The 22,057-nt window shown below is 36.7% G+C and overlaps 1 protein-coding gene across 2 annotated transcripts; it reads right to left on the bottom strand.

Annotated features, from left to right (window-relative positions):
• Positions 1-908: 908 nt before the first annotated feature.
• Positions 909-12,158, bottom strand: LOC120258844 (DDB1- and CUL4-associated factor homolog 1). Of its 2 annotated transcripts, none has more exons than XM_039266289.1 (14): positions 11,854-12,158; positions 9,945-10,026; positions 9,719-9,835; positions 9,436-9,614; positions 8,417-9,347; positions 8,243-8,340; positions 7,715-8,138; positions 7,025-7,624; positions 6,757-6,936; positions 6,178-6,666; positions 5,781-5,891; positions 4,997-5,115; positions 3,314-4,910; positions 909-1,846 (listed from the first exon to the last, which is right to left on the bottom strand). In XM_039266289.1, the coding sequence occupies exons 1-14, from the start codon at positions 12,066-12,068 to the stop codon at positions 1,160-1,162; spliced, it is 5,829 nt and encodes a 1,942-aa protein (XP_039122223.1). In that variant the 5' UTR covers positions 12,069-12,158; the 3' UTR covers positions 909-1,159. The 2 variants fall into 2 exon arrangements, with proteins under 2 accessions (XP_039122223.1, XP_039122224.1); XM_039266290.1 differs by having other exon boundaries at positions 9,951-10,026.
• Between the last annotated feature and the right edge of the window lie 9,899 nt (positions 12,159-22,057).

The raw sequence follows: 22,057 nt of genomic DNA, 5'->3' as shown, positions 1-22,057 counted from the left end.
AATTTTAAATGAAAATAAAGAATTGTCTCCGGTGATGGGTCATCGGATATTAATGGCATAATTAGTGGCAATAAATCATCGATGGTAACAGGTCACCAAATGAGCGATGGTCAGTGATGACGAATCACCAATGACCACTAATAATTGGTCACTGATGATTGCCGGCGGTAGATCACTGGTGGTGATGAGTTATCGGTGACCGATGAGTTAATAATCAATAGCGATGAATGGTGGATAAATATTACAAACCTATAAATATATATCAGTTCATAATTTTACAAAATCCTCTAAACTCCCCGATTTAAAGAGTTGAAAAATAAAGGTAAAATGAAATTTTTGAAATCTCTATTTTACCCACTTAAATTATGGTTTTGTTCAAAATCTTACTTTAAAATATATATATATATATATATATATATATATCTCATAAATGCAAAGCATAATTCACTACAGGTACTGTCACAAAAAAGAAAATGACCGCCAGCTAGAAACACAGCATGCCTGTTTTGCCTAGACTTTGATCATATCCTTGCTAGATGACAAATAGGAATCATTTAAAGTTTAAAGTTAAACCATTAATTACAAAATGCCAAGCAACATCTCTTAGTCAATAACATTTGATATTCTGGAAACATTTTTAGAACTCACCTTGAAGAGTCCATTCAAGTAAAGCAGCAGCAGCAGCAATCGTAAACTCTTCACCTTCTGATCACTTTCCCCAAAATAGTTAAAACCAAATAAAATTCAGAAAGCTAAAATAACAAGAATGTAAATATCTAAAACAACTTGAGGCACACAAGTTCTCCAGCCTGCAGCAAGCCATCTCTCTCGCTACACAACACAAAATAACACACTAGTTTGTGGCTTTTAGAAGGCCAAGAGAGGCACAACAGAAATGCTCAAAAAAGTTGCCATGAAGGGAAGAAGGAAAAATAAATATGATACATTTGGAACAATTACAAAGAATTCCAAAATTACCACTTTATTTTTCTTTAGCACAGACCCAAAAAAAGTAGATCAATTGCTCTCTTCAACCATCTCATATCCCCACTTCCTCCAATACACTTTTTTTTTGCTAATTCCTACTCCCACTGAAGGACCAAGAAGCTAAATACTTACAGGGAAGACAAGCAAACAACAGATAAGATCTTGCTACAGTTTAGAATCCGAAACCGTTGCCCACAAAATCCCCGTCGTCTTCACTGCCCAGTGACTCTAGCACCTCACTGTCATCATCCTCATCTCCCTCAGTCACCATCTCCAGCAAACCTTGACCATCCATGTTGAAATCCCCAACATCATCATCAGCTTCATCCACACTATCATCATCCTCATCGTTGCTCAAGTCATCCGAGTCGCTATCCCCTTCACCATCCAAATCAGGGCCCAACAGAGCATCCGCATCCACATCAGAGTCATCATTCTCCTCATCTTCCTCTTCATCTGTGTCTGGCCCATCATCAGGGTCAGAATCATCATCAGTTCGTCGACGCCGACCAATCTCATAAAGCCTGGCAGAGGAGTACAGGTCCTCATGGTCATCCATGGCGACAACCCCAACAAAGGAATCATTGGGTTCTGTTGCCAAATCAAGGACACAGCGATCAACTTGGACTGTCGCAATATCAGAATAGTTCACAGCATCAATGGTGCGGAACGCAGGAAATAATGTGTGCCTAACACGTCGGGTGTGAACAGCTGATGTCACATCTTCCAGGTTGCGCCTCAGGATTGCATAGATGACATCCCCCGTTGAGTTGAAGGTGATCACAGTCTGGTCCAGGGATGGCACACTCCGAAGAAGCTTAAATTTCCGAAGATCCCAGACTTCGGAGTTCAAAATAACCTGCAAAAGTTCAGCAGATGAAAGGGATGAACAACTAAAAATATATCTTATAACTTACAGCCTTCACATGTTTTAAGGCATGGAAATAAGATCAGTAAAACAGATTACCACACAAAAGAAAAATGGAACTGACATTAACTGACCTCATGTACAGTAAATGGTCCAATATAAGATTTTTAAAAAAAAGGTGAAAATTTCAGCTTCTAACCCTCAAGAAAACCCTTTTTAAGGAAGATAGAAAAGCAGAAGGAACAAATCAAATTCATAATCATGAACTGCACTTTCAATCATTTCAAATATATTATAACTGAAAAGTTTACATGATGAGTGGTATAGAAGTCCCTACTATCAAATTATAAAAATTCTGGTGCTACATGAAGTTAAAAACCTTTTTTGTTGCTTGGGACAAACCAATGCACCTTATATAATAGAAAACTGAATCAAATACAACCACAATATACTAATGATGTAGAAATTAATCTGGATGTAAGATTGAAGTAACCAGCGGAGTAGAAGACTGTAGTTCCAGAACAGCATTACAGCTACTTCCTCCATATTCACACAAACAATATTAAAAATATAATAAGAACTAATTTGTCTTTCGAAAGACAATTTAACCATAAATCCAAGAGTTACGAACAATCTCCGCGGAAAATTCCTCCATTGGACAACAAAATATATTTACTTTATTACTTCATATTTGGCTGTATGTTGAACTGACACAAAACTACCTTTAAAACAACTAAAACTCTTTCAATCTATTTAATGTAGTTTGGCATACGTAACAAAGAACTCTCTAAGACTGCCTAAGGAAACAAATGGCTATCTAGCATAAGTATCAACTCAGATGTTAAGCAAAATACCCTAATAGCAAAAGTACAGAAAAGATGAATATTCTTCACTGAAAATTTTCTCAAAGGGTCACAAACTTGGTGAGACACTTTCTCTCCTAACAAGATGTCAGGAGTAGCTGTTGGTGCCATAAGAATGGTCTTCCCACATTTCTCAAAAAGAAAGATCTCACAGAAACTCACCCAAAACACTGACACTACCAGTTAAAAATAATGTACTGACAACTTTTTTCTACTCCCAGCTGCATGCTCAATACACCTATAAGATAACTCTGTGAATCACATTAGGCCGCATAATGCACAAAGGCAGTCTTTGGATGGAATTATAAAAACCTATATTAGCTGAGTTTGACATCTGGCTATTTGAATTTATTTTGGATGGAGAACTTTTATGTGAAGTTAACTCAATTAATGGTAATCAAAATATACAGTTTAATTAAAATTGAATATTTATTAATATTCCTTAATTAAATCTTGAATAAAAGAAGTTATTTGCTAACCCATGCAGCCTTTGGATGCATGGATGGAGGTGGTGGAATAACCCAGATCATCCCCCAACAAAATACTACCAAAGCGTTTACTTGAACAAACAAATCGTTATAACACAAAGTCATACCTCATTTCCAGCAGGATGAAAGCCACCTCCTCCATAGTCTGTGAATTGGTCAAACCGATGAACAGGGCCCGAACTTCGTCGATCCCACAAGATCCCATTCCAAAGCAACATTGTATCTGACGGGCTGAAATGTATAAGGGATTGCGTGTGACCTCGTCCTGACATGTTTGAGCTATCAGAGAACCTCTGCTCTAAATTATAGGTCTGGATATCATACAGAAGAACCTCCCGCCGAGATGCCTCTGGAGAAAAAGCCGCAAACATGGTCCCTGAGTGGCTAAATTGTGCAGCTTTGCATCCATCAAATGAATGCAAAGGCCCACTCGATATCGAGGATGCATCCCACAACCTTACATCATGTATACTAGAGGAAAGAATAAGCTGCACTCCACCAGAACAGGCAGATTGAACAAGTGTGACAAGTGACTGGTGACATGACTGACTTTCCAGCAAATTGCCATTATAGGTATCAAAAATCTTCAGCTCCCCAGACTGGCTCCCAGTAGCTATACGAGAAGAGTCACCCAAAAAGGTAATGCATGATAAAAGAGCAGGTTCATCTCTGCAAGTACGAAATGGTTTGAATCTGCTGTAGACAAACTGACGATCCCTCCGACGGGCATGGTTCTGCCCGTAATCTTTCAAAAATTCACGTGAACCAACTCGTGATGTCACATTTGCAGGAGCATTCAGACTACGGCTGGGTTCAGGGCATACATGTGGGTGTAAAAGAGAAAGAGGAGGCAGTGTAGTTATTGGAGCTGGGCATTGCCGATGTTGGTGCTTCAAGTATTGGACAACTAAAGAATCAAGTGTCATTCGCTCTGCATTTCCAGGCTGAGAATCAGCATGAAGACCAACCTGGGCATCAGATGTCATCGATGCTTGGAAAGTACTGCCATACAAGGTTTCATCAGAGTGATCCAAAAAAATGCTAGATTTCATACGGAATTGAGAATCTTGCGGCGTAAGATTGAGACTAGGAGATTGTCCTTTAAAATCCAACATGTGATTTTTACGACCAGTGCCTGGTGTCTGGCACATTGGAGACTGGGTTACAAGGTCAACAGTAGCTAGTCGTTTGGATGGAGAGGAAGAACCAATATCCTTCAACTCCGTGAATTTGCGTTTCATTGGCAAAAGAATTGGGGATTTGAGTGTATGGTCAATATCCAAAGAAGACTTGGGAGTAGATATAGATGGAGTTTCCTGTCCCCCAACAGATGGACCATTGATAGCGGTAGATGGTTTACTTCCAGTAAGTGATAGAGGTGGTGGGCGACTTTTTGACTGCGACAAACTAGATGAGAAAGATAGAGACTTCTTCTTAAACGAATTGGAAACAAGATCAGACCTTAGGCTAACATCCTCATCTCGCAAGATTGGTTTTGACGCATCTAAAAGAAACCCACTAGAACGACCTGATGGCCATTGAAGAAGTGTCGACGAACCCTCCTGAACAGTAACTTGGTGAAGTGGAGGTGGTGGTCCACCTAATGACGGCAAAGGTGTCAAATCAGCCTCCTTCTTTAATAAGGCTGCAGTGGTTGTGAAACCAGATAATTGCAGATGTTCATGAATAAGAAGTAATAGCTCCCTGTGTCAAGTAACAAAAAAACACAAATTACTCGTTAAGGAAAGCACAGCTGACTACCTTCTAAAGGAGAAATTTAAATTAGAAACCTGGAGTGATAGGTAATAGGAGTGGCTGCAGCAATTGCTGCTCTTTCAATCCGTCTAAGTGTTGGAGCAGCAGCATCAGTGGCTGCTAATGTGCTTGCCCTCCCAGAGTTGGTAACAATCTACAAAATAAATAGAGAAGTATGTTAATGATGACAATCATCAGGAAAATATATTAAAAGTAAAATGCCATCAACTAGTTTCTTTCATGCCTGCTCATGTCACTGCAAGCTTGATTGAAACAATTTGCCTTTCACAGCCAAAAGATGTAGGGTTTTTGCACATTAACCCTGCTGAAGAGAGTTATTGCGCATATACCCCAATTAATGCACCTATACTCTAGTATAACTGAAGATTTTGCACCTCTTTAGCAGACAAGCATATAAATTTCAACCTAGTTCTTTAGAAGACCTAAAAAACACCCTCTAGACCCACATGTTTAGAGGACCATGTGCAGAATCTTCATAGACATATAGGCAAACAAACTTGTTTTCAATAGCTTGATCAAATACTTAACAACGGCTATGCACACAACCTCTAATTTCTCCCTACATATGCAATGGCAGCATTCAAAAGACTATATCACAATCACCACTGATTTTATGAGAGCAGGCATAAGAGAAGGACCCCCAAATGAGGTGCATAAAGTATAATTGACAGAATACAGACAGTAACTTCACTTGTGTGTCAACATATATTCTACAAGTAGATAAATATGCCCAGAAAAAACACTGAAATGGCATAAATTTTATGTAAGACTATTCATTAAGATCCTCAATATACTTACTGCAATCAACTCAATTGCCACTTGGGCCAGCTCAGTATGCCACCTGCTCATCTCAGTTCCAGATGGCTGGGTACTTGAATCACGAATGAGTTCTGACAGTTTCTTCCCGACCTTAAGTATCACCCAAAAAAAAAAGGCAACAACAAACAAAAACAAAAGGAAGATATAAGTTTAAAAGCCAGTTAAGAAGTAAGAACTAAATAATCTACACAATTGACCAAGATAATGTCTGTGAGTGTATGAGAAAAGGAAGAAAAGTCACTCAATTATCCACACAAATGTAAAACCAAATGTAAGTATCATGCATACTTGCCAAACTACAATATAAAGGAAGCACAAAAAAGTCAATATGACAGCAACCCTACAAGGAAAAATAGTTCATAATATGCATACAAACCTGGAGTTTGGTCAATATGTGAGCAATTGTATCATCTCTTGCTAGACCCAGCAAGACCCGACATGCAAGCGCTCGGAGACAATCAAGAACACCAGGAGGTGTGATCATCCTAGGATGAAGAAGATGCAAGAGAACCTTTATACCATTGTTAGCTCGAACCGCTTCCCGTGCCTGACGGTATCCCTGTTCCAGTTGAGCAGCAAGGCCTGCGCAGCCTGCTCCAGGACCCAAAGATATTCTGCGGTCCCCCACAACTCCAGCAGACATACCTGTCAATGCTGTTTGTGAACTTCCTCCAGGAAATGGTGTCGACCCACCCCTTTCAATCAAGTTAGACTCCCCATTGCGGTCTCTACTCTCTGCACCAGCACCATTTGCTGTGCTCAATGAAACAGATTGCTGACCTTGAACAGTTGGAGATGGTTTGTTGCTGATTGAAGGTGGAGGGCATACAAGATTTACCAACACATTTAAGGCTGGGTGTATCACCTGCCAAATGCATAAAATATACATAGCTGAGCAAATGATGATTATCCACAAAAACTGACGAGTTCCAAGCATATAAACAAGTTACAATACCTCAGGATCAACATATCCAGCACCACTTGCTGCATCTAAAATCACTGCCATGCCTACACGTTCATTGCTCAACGAGGCATTTACAATTAGCTTCCTACTATAGGGCACAAATGTTACAATGTGAAGAATACCAAGTGCATATTGTGCCAAATCATGCAAATAGCGCTCGACAGGAAGAGCCTGAAGGAAACAAACAAATCATCAATCATCAGTCACTTATGAAACAAACATAACACCAAAATAGTAATGCATGAGTAGGCATCCATACCTGACACAACTCTAACATAATTATATGGCCATTGGAGGCAAGAAACTTATCCACAACAGACCACCGAGCTCTCACTAAAGCAGGCCCAAGTTTCCTGTCACGCTGAATTTGAACAAACACTGTATCCATAGCTTCATTGCTGATGTCCAATGGCTTATAGGCAGCTCTGGCACTGGTAGTACTTCGGGCTATTCCCCTGCTGCTCTTATTTGGACGAAGCAAGTCCACAAGTAAAAGAAGATGAGCTCTGAAGTACTGGTGCAGCGCAAAACAAGAATGATAAGCAATCTGCTTCTCTGTTGCAGTCAGAACTTCTGCTGGTGATCGATCATTTCTAAGATTTGCATTATGAGCACCTAATGCCCCAGAGTTCCCACCTGACCTAACAGATGCAGCATGATGTAAAAGAGTTAACATTTTTTGCAAGCCTTCCTGTGAGTCAAAAGAATCCAGGACAGCTCTAAACACAAATGCAGTAGCAAAGAAAATCGCTGCATTTTTCCTAGCTTGATCTTGAGGACAGTCTAATAGTTGAAGAGCTAACTCAACAACCTGATGCACCACATCAGAAGGAAGAGCACAGACACGTTCCATGACACCCTGCATACATGTTCACGATGAGCATAAGATCAATTGCTTAAATAAAACATGGTATGGCATAACCAGTATAACTTCAGAGTGGTTTTATACCTGCAAAGAACCAATTGTAAATAAGCAAGATGACAAACCGAAGAAGGTCTGAGAGGCTCTTGGGGTGGAAAGGAGTTTTTGAATCCCACCCCGATCAACAAACACTGTAGCAAATTTTCGATGAGCAGCTAGGGCACAGATTAGCTTCAGAACTTCCGGAAGTAATGATAAGCCATCCGATGAATTCTCATCTTTACAACAGCGTTGCAAAAAGGCAAGGCAGACATCCACGCCTTTCTCTTTAAGGACCGGTCCCAAAGCTTCAACATACTGCCCTAAAATCTCAAGACACTGAATGCAGTATTTTTCTCTTAGTCGTGCAAGAGGCTCAATGTCCAAAATGAAGAAGTCATCCAAACCATCATCTGCCTCAGGTTCCACAGGCTTTGGATTGTCCAAAACTTCATTTACTTTAAGGGAATTTCTATGCCAACAAAAATTTCCCACCATAAACATAAATTGCATCGATTTGCTCATCTATAATTGACTGGAAAAAACGAATTTGTGCACGATTAGTTGCAGGCTTACCTTGAATTTTCAGTGGCTTTAGCTGCATCCACAACAGTAGATGCAGCTTTAGAAGCAGCCAAAACAGCAGCATCTTCGTCATTTGTAGCTTTCCAAACCTACAAGCACATATGTATACTGTAACATAAGCATGATAAAATATAAATGCAAAAAATCAGACAATCTTGCTCATACCTCCAAGGCAGACCCTTTCACTAATTCAGCTGCTGCATCACAAGCTGCTTTGATGGCCTCAACAGGTCCATCAGCTGCTCTGGCTTCAGCTTCAGCAGCTCTAGTAGCTTCCTTCACCAAATGCGATATATCTTTGGAACCAATATTGCAGTCAGCAAAACGATCATCATTCTCCTCTCCAGTTGCAAAAACATCCAAATCCATTTTGCTCACGTTCTTTTTTGAATCAATAATCCTTTTGTTGTCTTCAATTTTTAGCTGATTTCTGTCTCTGAAACCCCGGCCTGAACCACCTATTCTTAATCCAGACCCTGGAGAACTTAGTATCCTTTCACTTTCTTGAGTACCTTCAGAAGTCCGTCCTTTCCCTCTTGTTCTTGGCCAACCCTTGTTAGCCCTGCGCCTTGAAGAGTCATCCCTTGTATTTTCATCCTCATCATCCTCCCATATGTTTCTAACTGCACTATCTCGCTCCCCAGGCCCAGGCCTAAGCTTTCCATCAAGAAATTCCCTGTTGTGCCAGCCCTCGCCAGTCATACCATTATCTTCATCAGCTATCTCACAAACTCCAACAGCTCCAGATGAAGAAACAATCATTTCAGATTCTAGAAATTCACCAGCTTCTCCCCAACACTCTGGGCCCTGTGCTTGTCTCATATTAACAACTCTATCAAGATCCTTCTCAGAAGTCTGACCACCTAACAATGGTTCATCTCCAATCCTTGGAACATCCAGTCGGGAGGAGTTGACAACCTGCCGATACTTGTTTCTACTTTCTTCTTTATTTCTGATGGAAGAACAGTGCCTTATATCTGGAGCAATATTATCTTTCTGACCAGTGCCAGCATCCCCAAAGATGCGGACACGCAGATAATGCATAAGCTTAGCAGACAAACCTGATGTCAACAGATCTTCTACAACTTGGGTGCCCCTGAAAAAATATTATTGCCTTTATTAATTAAATTTAAATATACAAAATAATATGCAGTGTATGTAACAAATAAGATTAAAATGCAAACCCAGCCAAGGAGAGAGCAAGAAGGCCAGTAGCATAAGTCTGAAGCATTTCCGCATCTGTTGGTTTTGTTCTCCCTGACTCGCACTCACAGTGGGAAGAATCACCAGATACTTCCACAGGATCTTCCATAACCCAGCTTTTGATATTATCCAAAACAGCATCATCGAAAACATGAGGAAACTGGAAATTTTTGACAGAAAAAAGTCATATAAAAATGTATTCAAATAAATGTGTGTGTGTGCGCGTGTGCATATGTAGAGAGAGTATTCCAGCAAGTAACTAACCATCCAGGTTGAAGAACAGCTCAGAAGAAGCCTTGCAGAAGCTGAACGAACACTAGTAGAGTACCTACTTTCATATAGGAACTTAGATGATATCAACTCATAGAATTCATCGGTTTCCTGAGTAAAACAAACAGAACATTTTCAGGAGAAAAGCAACCATGAAATAGAGCATGCTGGTAAACAAGAATATTAACAAAAGTTTATTCATTTAAAAATCTGAGCCTACCCTCACCAAGCTTCCCAATCTTCCAATAAGGTGAGATGCCCGGCCATTATTGAGAGATGAACTACCAGATTGCTGGATATAACTGTCATGTATCACAAACATTTCAAATGCATTTCCAAAATGGTATTAACAAACTACATACATGGAGTACAGCATATCATAAAAGAAAGGAGAAAAAGCACGAGAGGAACCATTAGTTGGTGCACACAAGAGGTATATCAAAATAAAATATTGACTGTGAATGAAGACATTGACAATATAAAAAAGAAATGAATACCTTACACTCCTTTGTCAAAGAATCAGTGTCATATCTTAAGACTAAACCTAGGACACTTTGAAACCAATTAATCACCATGGCACCTAGTAAGAAACTCCTCATGCAGTGGTCACAGATAAAAACTGTTTATCTTATCCCACATACATGCATGATTTGCTTTGAGACAAGGTCATTGAGAAAAAAAAGACATGCTAGTTAACTGATGATAGTTTCACATAATGTCAGTCATGAAATGTGCCACGTCATACCATTGATATATCTAGAGTTTGCAAAACAAGCAATTCCCCTATTCATCCCAAACCGTATGCTACTCTGAAGTTCCAAACAGGAAATGGTACAAGCTTCCTCTAAAAGTCACATTCTTTCCTATGATCTCAACAAAAAAAGTATAATTAACTTGAACCAAAGGAAACCAAAGTCCAAGATTGATCCTAAAGAAAATTAGCACAAGAGTGGAGCCCATAAAACAAAAACAGAATCTGCATAAATGTCTGCCTATTTTGGTGAGAGAAACCATAAGCTTGCTTAACGGTTTTGAGATTTCAAAAATTGAAACAACTTTGTAAAAAAATTTTGAGAAGAACTCCTCTTAGAATTTGTCCATACTTATGTGCACACCGCCATAAAAATTTCCAGTTATCCATGTTTCCTCCCACTCATTAATCATGAACTTCAAATGGTCCTGAATCTTCAGCTATAAATCAAGGTATCCAAAACTTTATTTATTAGGTTTAAACAACTGTCAATAGTTTAGTTAGGTTCAAGACAATTGCTCAATACTCATGTGGTAGATGAGAAGCCTTGTTGCCTCAACAGCATTGCCACTCAAAAATGTTGTTCAGGTGTTCTCCTTCATCAAGTCTAACTTTTCCTACAGGGTGGATATGCACTACTAAATATTAATCATAGCCATACATTAAGCACGATGCAGAAATACAGTTAATTTAAGGTTCATGCTAAATACATGGTACTAACTCTAATTCTTGTTCTCATAAACCACATTGTCTTCAACCTAATACCAATCTGGCTATTCCCACTCTATAATGTATGCAGTCATCCCACTACACATAATTATAATTTAATTTTCTAAATTTCAAGAAACCCACAAACAGGAGTTTTGTACAACACGAGCGAGCGCACACACAACACAACACTATCCTTAGCTCAATACTTGTTAAAGTTTGAAATATATATATATATATATAAAAAACCTTCTCTCACACCTTTCATAGGTTGATGTAATAAAGAATTGTGAGACCTTGTCCAGTATTTATTATCATCCAGGCGTTTACAGGTTCGCGAGAGATTAATTCTCCACAGAGAAAGAACAAAATATATGCTATAAAATATCTAAAAACTCTACGATTAGTTTTCAACAGATAATCCATCCAATCTAGAACCAAATAAAAAAATAAAAAAAATCAAGCGAGTGAACAATATAAAACAAGAAAAGAAAAGGAAAAAAGAGTAAGAAACGGTGATTTAAACTAAACCCTAGAAGCGGATCATCGCAGCTAACATCCCCACAAAGGAGTACCCGCTCCAACACAGCTATCAAGAAACACGCTCACAAACCCTAAAACTGAATTCAATGCAAACAAAAGAAACGCGATCATGAAAACTGAACACGACCTGGATTCCTGCGCCTCAAGCATGGAGGCAAGGGCGTGGATGAGTCTAGGATTAGGGTTTGCCTGCGTCGCGGTGATCTTCGAGATTAGCCGCTGTGCCCTCGCCACCAACATCTCCTCCTCAACCTCCTTCCTCGCCTCCTCATCCGTCCCTGCAGCCACCACCGCCTCACCCTCCTCCGGTGGAGCCGCCGCTGTCGCCGTCTCCGGTTCCATCGCCTCCGCCTCTAGGGTTTCTCCGCCGCCCCGGCGCCGAACTTTTCCCCCGATAGCGAATAAAACGGGGCCGATTTCAAAGAAAGAGAAAGAGAAATGAGAAGGGTTCCCAAAAGCCAAGCAACGGCGCGAGTTATACTGGTCCGCTGGCACAGCTTTAGAGGCCAAGAAGGACAGTTTTGGTGTCTTGATCGGACGGTCAATTTTCACGTGATCGTTGGATCACGTTTGGGTAGAATTATCGTGAGGAATATTGAGATGCTATTTATGGAAACGTAGACATCTGGAAGCGTCCCTCGCTTGTCCCGTTGTGGTATGCAATGACTAGATTGCCCCCGATTGGAGATTTAAATGACGGTGGTGACGTGGTGTTTGTTCTATGACGTGTCAATTTTGGATTGGATTTGTGATCGTGTTTGCTGTTTTGTCATGAGTGGCCTCTTTTGCATCGGGATTTACACTCCCTCCTCATCTCATGCCTTGATAATTAGTATGTTTATTTTTAATTTTTATAAATATAAAGAAATTAATAAATTTAAGTTATAATTAGGTTTGTTTACAAATAATATATGTTAAATTAAAAATATAAATTTAGTTATCCATCCATTTATATTTTAAAACTAAGATAAAATAAAATTACATATATAATTTAAATTAACATGAAAAACTAAGTAAAAAAGGTGAAATGAAATCAGCACTACCACTAAATTATCTTTTAATTTTTCATATCAGTGTTTCCATTATGAACGACATGATTAAACAATCAAATTTCATTACTTGGTTTTTTTATATAATTCAAAGCAAATTTGACAAAATAATTATTTAATTATTTAAACATAAAAATAATATAAATTTTGTAACTTCAAAAAGTTGAAAAAGTTGCATATATAAGATTAATGATGTCAATATGGCTAAAATAGTCTCGCATGAAGGTTTAAGAATTTGGAGTTATCCATTATTTTAATTCTAATAATAATAGTATAATAATTTTGATTATTTTATATTAATTTAGTGATTAAATAATTTGGAAGACAAATGGAAAATTAAAAAGATATATAAAGTACTAAAAAATTGTTTAGTCAATGTACCATTTGATTTCGTCACTTTGTTCTTGATTGTTGAGTTGTTGACATGAAATGAATTTACATAATAAATTTAATTTAGTAAAATTATATTTAGCCAACTAAATGTGACTTAGATTTCTTTTCTTTTTTTTTATCTTTTTTTTCATGCATGTATTGTACAAGTGATATTAAATGAGATACAATTATGCATGATTTTAATTATTTTTTATTTCACTCTACTTTTTAATTGTTTTATATTTTACCTGAATAAACTATTCTTTAACTAATGATTTTTTGTTATGATTCCCAACTAATTACTTAAATTTCAATTTTGTCATTAGCGCAACTCTAATCGTTAGACTATCGCTAGAGTTTAATGATCATACCACCTCATCAATCTATTAAACTCTCACTCATTATACTATTTATCATAATACTTATATTATAAAATGGGACCATAATCAACCCATCAAACTCATATTTATTAAATTAATTATCTCTCATACTATAATTATTTAATAAAATCTTAAATATTAATAATAAAATAATATTTTTTAAGAATTATATTACAAAATAAATAATTAAAATGATTAAAATATATGAATAATAAAAAATTATTTATTATTTTGAAAAAATAATTAATTCGGCGCTTGTCGACTTTGTCAAAAAAAAAATTAATTTGTGGTGATAAAAATAAAAATTTTAAAAAATTGAATTAACAAAATTATTTAAAAAAGTGGGTCCATCATTTTTTAATTAAATAAAAAATAGATGATACCCACCCATTGAGTGTTTTTAAAAAAGTGGGTCCATTATTCAAACCCATTTTCGAGGAAAGATGTCTACCAAGTTGGATCTGAAGGGATGACGAACAAAAAAAAAAGGGAAACACCCGAGGATGATCCGGCGAAGTAGATGGCCACAGAGAGACGTGGATGCTCGAGTGAAGACGGAGACGCTCGGGTGAAGATGGAGACGATCGGGTGAAGAAGGAGACGGAGAGATCGAGATGGCAAGGAGAGGATGGAAACCCTAGCACGAGAGCCAAAGTGGAATCTGGGGAAGGGGAAAAGTCGGGAGGTAATCCCAAGCCACACACGTGACACCATGTGAGGGAACTCAAATCCCTCAAATCCCACTTCGTGGTTTTTTATTCCGAAGTCAAATGGGGAAGTGGCTGGGTTTGGAAGTCATCAAATCCTCACTTCGGCTTCCACTTTGGTGAACCAAACACAAGGAAGTCAAGTGGAACTCACCGTTTCAGTCACTTCGGCCTTCACTGCGAACCAAACACGCCCTTAATGGACATTAAACCCTATGCACTCAATAAATTACATTATATTACTACTTAAGTTGCTCTTAAATTTGTTGCCATATAATTTTCTTTACCAACTATAGATCATATGGATCATACAAGGGTCAAAACGCGCCAGCACGGACACATATGTAGCATATATTTATACATAATGTTATTTCTATCCTTCCATAATCTCAATGATTGACACATTGTGGTACACTATGCTTTCAGAACTGTAGTTGTCCAACATTGTTAAATTATGTTATACTAAGTTTAGGTTAAATTATGGCAAACCTTCACAATTATTTTATGATTTTTTTCTTGTTACTCCTATTTTTCAGTAGTATCCGGGATTATATATATACATATATGGAGTAATTCTCCATATAGTCCTTGTATATTTCAAAATATAACATTTTGATCCTTGTACTTTTTTCAGCTCCTTTCAGGTCCCTATATTATTTCAAATGTTCCCAATTGATCCCAGACGAGCCGGCCATCATGTTTGCCATCTAATGATGTTAACGTGGCCAACAAGTAGATTCCTTTACATCGGTTAAAAACTTAATCCTCATAGTTGGGTTTTTCTAATAGGTGAATATAGAAAAATAATAATATTAGAAAAATAATAAAAAAATAAATAAAAATAAATATTAAAATAATCAAATAGTTCGGATCCAATTATATCATATCCGAACCTAAATTTAGAAAGAACCATAACTACTTTACTTTTTCTCCCTTGCTCCCCCAACCTCCTTCCCGATCATCTCCATCCTCTTCTCCGATGAGTGTCCCCTTTCACCCCCTCGTTCAACCCTCCCCATTCCTCCCCTCTGAAGAGCCTCTAAGCCATCTCTTGCTCAAATGCATTTTGTCCCCCGTGAAAATCCCATCAGCCTTTTAGCACCTGCTGCTGGTGCAAAGCCATCAAGGAAGAAGACCAAGTCAAACGGAGGAAAAGGAAATGGGGGAGGGTAAATAATGTGTGGAATAAGTATCTTAAGAGTAAGTTGTATTTCTCAATTCTCAATTTCTTGATTGTGTGGAAAATACTGCAAATGATGATTATCTTCCTGATTTGTGATTTTTATATGTTTTAAGGGTTCCCATAGCGGTGGACTTATTGTAGGGAGAGAGCCACCATGTGGTTCCTCCTTCATTACAGCTAATGAGTTGATGGTAATATATATATATATATATATAATAATAATAATAATAATAATAATAATAATAATAATAATAATAATAATAATAATAATTAGCAAATGTTGCAACCTCTATACTACTAATTTGTGCTCCTTACTTTCTGATTAGCATACAAGATGAGATAGGATGACAGTTACACAGTATGCACTCTCTGAGAAAGTAGCAACATGCCAGCATAGCTCAATAGCACTTGAGGTGCCAGAGCTATCAACACAACAAAGCTGTGCACAAGAAACAAGTAGAGGGTTTCCTCAAAATTGAATTACTTGATGTGTTTGTATGAAATTTTTTTTGAATAGTCATGTATGGGATGTGTGACTGGTACTCAGTTTATGAGAGTGTCAATGATTGCTGTGTAATTTTAAAATTGCCAACACAGCTAACTGCTGCTTTTTTTTTGGGATAATTCCTATATGTATGGCAATGTATGGATTGGGATATACATAGACATGCAAATATAATATAGTTGGATTTTTTTTGGCAATGTTCTTGATTTTGTATTACAATGAAATTATGTTGAATCAAAACATAACTTTCTTGATTGAAAGGAGCAAATCAAAATACAATGTAATGCCTCAAAAATGAATTGATTTGGTTGAGTTGGCATGGTGCATTTCCGGCTAGTATATGATAGGATTCCGATAATGTGATGGGATTAATGTTGCATTGCTTGTTGGAAACATTAATGAAATGGATGATGCTAAGAAGAAAGGGAGAGGCTCGTCGGAGGGGAGGAATGGGGAATGCTAATCGGGGGGAAGGGGTGGAAGGGGACGCTAGTCGGAGAAGAGGATGGGAGATGATCAGGATGGTGATTGGGGAAGAAAGGGAGAGAGTAAATTCAGGTTCATATATGATATAGTTGGATTTGAACTGTTTGATTATTTTAATATTTCTTTTTTCACGTTTTTATTATTTTCCAGTATTCACCTATTACAAAAAATCCAACTGTGAGGATTAAGTTTTTAACTGATGTAAAGGAAGCCACGTCAGCATCATTTGATGGGAAACATGATGGTTGTCTCGTCTTGGACCAATTAGGCATGCTTGAAATAGTATAGGGACCTGAAAGGAACAGAAAAAAGTAAATGATTAAAAGGTTATGTTTTGAAAAGTACAGGGCCTATACGAAGAATTACTCTACACACACACACACACACACACACACACACACACACACATATATATGCTAAGTTCTTCAACATCTTGGTTCGCATGCATTGTAGGTTAACTTTTGTTGGTATTGTAGTGGGGACCTACAAGAATGATTTGAAAATTTGTATGTTTATCTACTTCATGTGAAAGATGAATGATTTAATGTGTAAACCTTTGTTAGCTCGATGGTTTGAGAAAATCTCTATATTTTTCACTTTTTTATTGTTTTACAAAAAATTGGTTCACAAGATATCAATAGCTTAGCAAGGTCTTGAAGTGATGAATTTGTTCATCATCTTTTTCAAGACATCATGACAGTCACCACGTACCTGGCTTTGGATCTGGGTGTGACATGTGGAGCTTACAACATAGTATAAAGTTATTACCATTTATTTTCATGCAATTGAAAATGACTTTGAACATTTTCCCACGGCTAAGTTTATGAACACTAGGGTTGTGGCTAAGTCCAGGAACACCATGGTTGTTGCCCTTGCCATTGGCCACTAAGACCACACATGTGGTAAATTATGGCGTCTCAGTTTTACTAGAGGTATCCACCAGTATTTCCTATTAGGTTTTCTCTGGGCCTTGTAAGTGGGTTCAAATATACCAATCACCTAACCCTTTTCTCAATAAGCTGGACCATGAGGACCTATTACAGTAAGCAGAGCTCTAGACTCCCCATCATTAGTGAAATCATCATGCAATCACAAACAATATATATACAAATGATAATTTGAAACATGATCCTGGTGCCATGCACACACCCACACATATTCCCATTTCCATATTGAAAACATACCATCAAATAATCATAAGAATTTCATATAAAATACCAAGAGAGAATGTAATAAATAAGCCTTTGTTAGGGTTGATAATGATCAGCAAGGCATATTCAAATTGTCATAAAGAACTCACTTGAACCAAAATAGCATTTTAACCATACTCAATAAAAGAAATAGCATATATAGCTATATAAGTATCTATATATAACAAAGTCATAACAGACCATAATTTGCAAGTATGATAAAATAAACACAATTCACTCACAAGCTTCTGACTAGAAAAATAGAAGAAATCTTCTATTTCCTCTATGGGTGTTTTGCCTTTGCTAAAGTTCTCACCACCTAAAAGAAAATAAATGAGAGACTTACTGATTTAGCTTGAATAGCAAGTATAACATGCATCTTATCTCTAAATGCAAAGCATGAAAGGCGATGAAGTTATAGTTAGTTGAAACCCATCTTAAAAAAGTTTAACCAACCAATTGTCTTCAATAACCTCAGCTAAGTAGCTCTGCAACCCACTAAAGATAAATGAGCTCAAGTTGAACTAAGATTGATTAAGCCAGTCTCAACTAGCTTAAACTAGATCAAATATAACACTTACAAAATTCGGTGCTACAGTATAATCTACTGTAACTTTACCCCAAAACCTAGCATATAATCACTCATAGGCTTCCAACCACTACAACTCAGTCTATTACATACATACATAACATATTAGATGTACATAGCATATTCATCTAACATCATGAAAAGATATATAAGGTCACTTTTATAAAGTTAACATGCTCATTGGAACAATAAAAAAAACTTGCCACATTAAATGGGTCATTTTTTTATTCGTTCACATGTACCTATGCCTTAATCACATGCCTCTATGTCTTAATCACATACCTCTATGTCTTAATCAATGAAGAACCGATCTACACATTGTTATATAATACTTAGTAGAATCATTGATAATTTATCTAAGGTGTGAATTTTTTTGTAGCCCTTCATGACTTCAAATCATTAATCACAAGGTATGTATTTTTCTTTGTAGGAAAATTTTCAAAAATAAACCTCGTGGTTTCCCAGTTTTATAAAATAGGGACATAGTTTTTTTTTTCACTTTTAATCTATGTGGTTTCCCCAACTGACTAAAAAAGGGAAAATCCGTCAACAACGTTATCCCTTGCTTAGTTGGTAGGGGTAATTTCATCAAATCACGTAAAGCTTGGCTAATGTGGCATAAAGGGCTTTCTGTTTTTTACAATAACATCTTCTCCAATCGAATGAAATTGCTTATCTCTTTCTCTTTTGTTCCTATGTTAATATTCCCCTTTTGCTATTTTGAACCCTAGTCTTGACTTTTGAGTGGTATCCTCTTCAACCGAAGTCTAAACAACAAAATTCTCCATTTAACTAGAAGATTTAACAAGAAGAGGAGACCCTAATGTTGAATGGTATCTCTTTCAGCCGAAAGAGTTAAACCCCTTTACAAAATCATCTTAGCAAGAAAAGCAAAATAGCTTTTGAGTCACTTGCTTTATTTGATGTTCTTAAAACTTGTGAGTTATTTCCATTTTTGGATGTAGGTGGAGTAACTTCTTGGATGAAGTATGTTAAATTGAAGAGGATGGTGTATTTGGTTGATTATGGATTGTAATGGTAATTGAAATTCCCTATTATATTTCCCTTAAACGTAACTTGTATGGTATGGATTGTAATGATATTGAAAAGTGAAGAGATTGGTGTATAAATTTTAAAATCTCCAACTGTTTGTCAGAATGTGTACGCATTTATTCAATTTTTTTCCTTAAGGCTTTCCATCTGTATAAACTTGTGACAATTTAAAAGAGCATAAAAAATCTTAATGAGCATGAACTTTACTCTAAATTGGAGTAACAATCAAATCTCTATATGTTTAAAAAAAGCATAAACAATTTAAAAGATCATAAACAATTTATAAGAGAATAAATTTGTAAGAATTTAAAAGAGCATAACCAACTTAACAGATCATGAATATTACTATAAATTGGACTACAATTAAATGCAAATATGTGTAAAAGAGCATAAACAACTTAAAAGACCATAAACTTGTAACAAGTTACATCTAGATCTATCTAATATATCCACATGGTAAAAAGAGCATGAACATTGTTGTAAATCAGATTAAATCCAAAAACAATATATCATGTCTGTTGATGCTAAATCACAACAACTACTGAATTTACATTTCAAAATACAGAACATGACCAAGATAGTCACTTACATCCAAAATATTATATCCAATATGCAAAACATGACCAAAATAGATGCTTACATCCAAAATGCCCATCTTCATCCCATAAGTATTGCCTATCAACCATTTACATCCCAAAATGTCATGCAAAACAATATGAGAAAACCTAGGTTGTCATCTTCTTTTGTAAATGTCCATATTCATCTTGACCTGCAAACTCTACCAATTGTCTGACCCTTTTGAAATTGTTGGAACTTGATGGTGGGATAGGCTGGCCTTGTGCCATTGCACTGTGAATAACCATCTTCTATACAATTGAGAAGGTGTGCGCATGTAATGTTGAGGTTTTGTTTGCCACTGGCGCACCATTTCTAACTAGCTCTAGTTATAGGAAAAAAATCTAGCATAATTAAAGGTGTGCAAGTCTAATTTTCTCCATGATCCTTACAAAATTATATCAAAACATCAACTTCCATAAAAAAAGGGAAAAATGATAAGGAATAAATCAAAAGCATACTTAATCTTGTCTAGAGTTTATGGTGATATGTTGTTGACTAGACTTTTATATACTGAAGGTAGAACCTTTTCGTATGTTTTGTGCTTTCTCTGCATTTATGTTGTTGCTAGCTCTTCCTCCTTTTTTTGTGGACTCTACAACCCAATATACTATTCATTACAATTGGAATTTATGTAAGCAAATAGAAAGTAAACTATAAAGTATATGAACTTATATCTGGCTTAGGATATATGTTCCACTTTGCTTAGCCTTTTGAATTCGAACCCTTCTTTGCCATTTTGTTTCTCCTCTAACAGAGGCCTTACATCCTCGTGCATGATGCCCAGGTTGATGACAATTTCCACAAAGCATATTACCACCTGCCCTAGAAACCTTGTACGGTTTCGCTACTCTTCAGGATTTTTGATCCTTTTTCTCCTGGGCCTACTTGGGGGTTTCTTCACAATCCATGGATGAATGTCAGGTAGCTCTGTTGTTTCCCAAGCTTCTTGGCTAGGAACAGGTTGTACTGAATGTTTGTATACATCCAAATAAGTTGTTTTTCTGAAGTATTGGTAAACATATGCCTCTGGTTGCTCCCTCTTACTGTAAATAGCAGCTATGACATATTTGCATGGAATTCCTATAATGTCCCACATCCTACTACTACATGTTCTGTTAGCCAACTTAACAACAGATGTTGTACCAAAAAAAAATCAACTTCATACATCATCTGGCCAGTAGGTGTACAAAAACAATTTCTACTTTGTAGCTTTAGCTTTTTTAACATGTCTTGATAGTTAGGACAAATATCACCCTTATGTTTTTGCATACTAGTTAGCTTCACATAAAACCTTTTCATAAGCTTCTTTCTAATCCACTCAAACATTGACAAAATTGGCAAACTCATTGCCTTGCTAATGTTAGAGTTAAATGACTCACATATATTATTTTGAAGAGCATTAGACTTCGCACTGGTTAAGAAATAACACCTGGCCCATGTGTGGGAATCATGTTGCATAATCCATTTATATGCAGCCTCATCAAACTCCTTCATCCTTGTCATAAGTCTATCAAAAAGCCTCTCAGTCCCAGTAGAAGTTGTTGCCCAGAGCAATTTCTTATACTCAACCCCTTTGAATTTCTGCTTATAATTTTCATACATGTGTTTAACACAAAACCTATGCTCCACATTAGGCATTAACTCATTAAATGTATGTATTAGTCCCTGTAAATGCATAAACAACTAAATAAATTATGGCATAGAAGCATAACTAAACAAGGTACATGTAAATTAAACAAGACACATGTCAATTAAACAATTAACTCAATAGGTGCCTAAATCATCCCTATAAATATATGAACAACTAAATAACATACAACACAAAATCACAATTAAACAAGGTAAGCAAGGCATATGTTAATTAAATTATTAACTCAATAGAAGCCTAAATCACCCTATAAATATATGAACAACTAAATAACATATGGCACAAAAACACAATTAAACAATTAAACAATTAAAATATACTCATAACAGAACAATTAAACAATTAAATAACTTCAGTCTAATGTTACCTTTTGTTGATCGGACATGAAAACCCACCCAGTATCCTCTTGTCTTCCATAATCTTCACAGAGAATTTTAAGAAACCATGACCATGACTCCTTGCATTCAGCATCAACACATGTAATTGCAAGAGGCAACATATTCTCATTTACGTCCCTAGCTATTGCACACAACAAATGCCCTCCCATTTAA

The sequence above is a fragment of the Dioscorea cayenensis genome, chromosome 4 (assembly GCF_009730915.1).
Source record: "Dioscorea cayenensis subsp. rotundata cultivar TDr96_F1 chromosome 4, TDr96_F1_v2_PseudoChromosome.rev07_lg8_w22 25.fasta, whole genome shotgun sequence".
Classification (NCBI taxonomy): Eukaryota; Viridiplantae; Streptophyta; class Magnoliopsida; order Dioscoreales; family Dioscoreaceae; genus Dioscorea; species Dioscorea cayenensis.
Note: the sequence above shows the minus strand (reverse complement) of the source record. Positions and strands in the feature narration are given on the sequence as shown.

What these genes read in the sequence shown, in the direction of transcription:
- LOC120258844 (XM_039266289.1), bottom strand. Translation starts at nt 12,068, where the DNA reads ATGGAACCGGAGACGGCGACAGCGGCGGCTCCACCGGAGGAGGGTGAG. An exon ending in GATTGGGAAGCTTGGTGAGG is followed by an intron (nt 9,836 to 9,944) that starts GTAGGCTCAGAT and finishes TGTTTTACTCAG; the next exon opens with GAAACCGATGAATTCTATGA. An exon ending in AAAGCCACTGAAAATTCAAG is followed by an intron (nt 8,139 to 8,242) that starts GTAAGCCTGCAA and finishes TTGTTGGCATAG; the next exon opens with AAATTCCCTTAAAGTAAATG.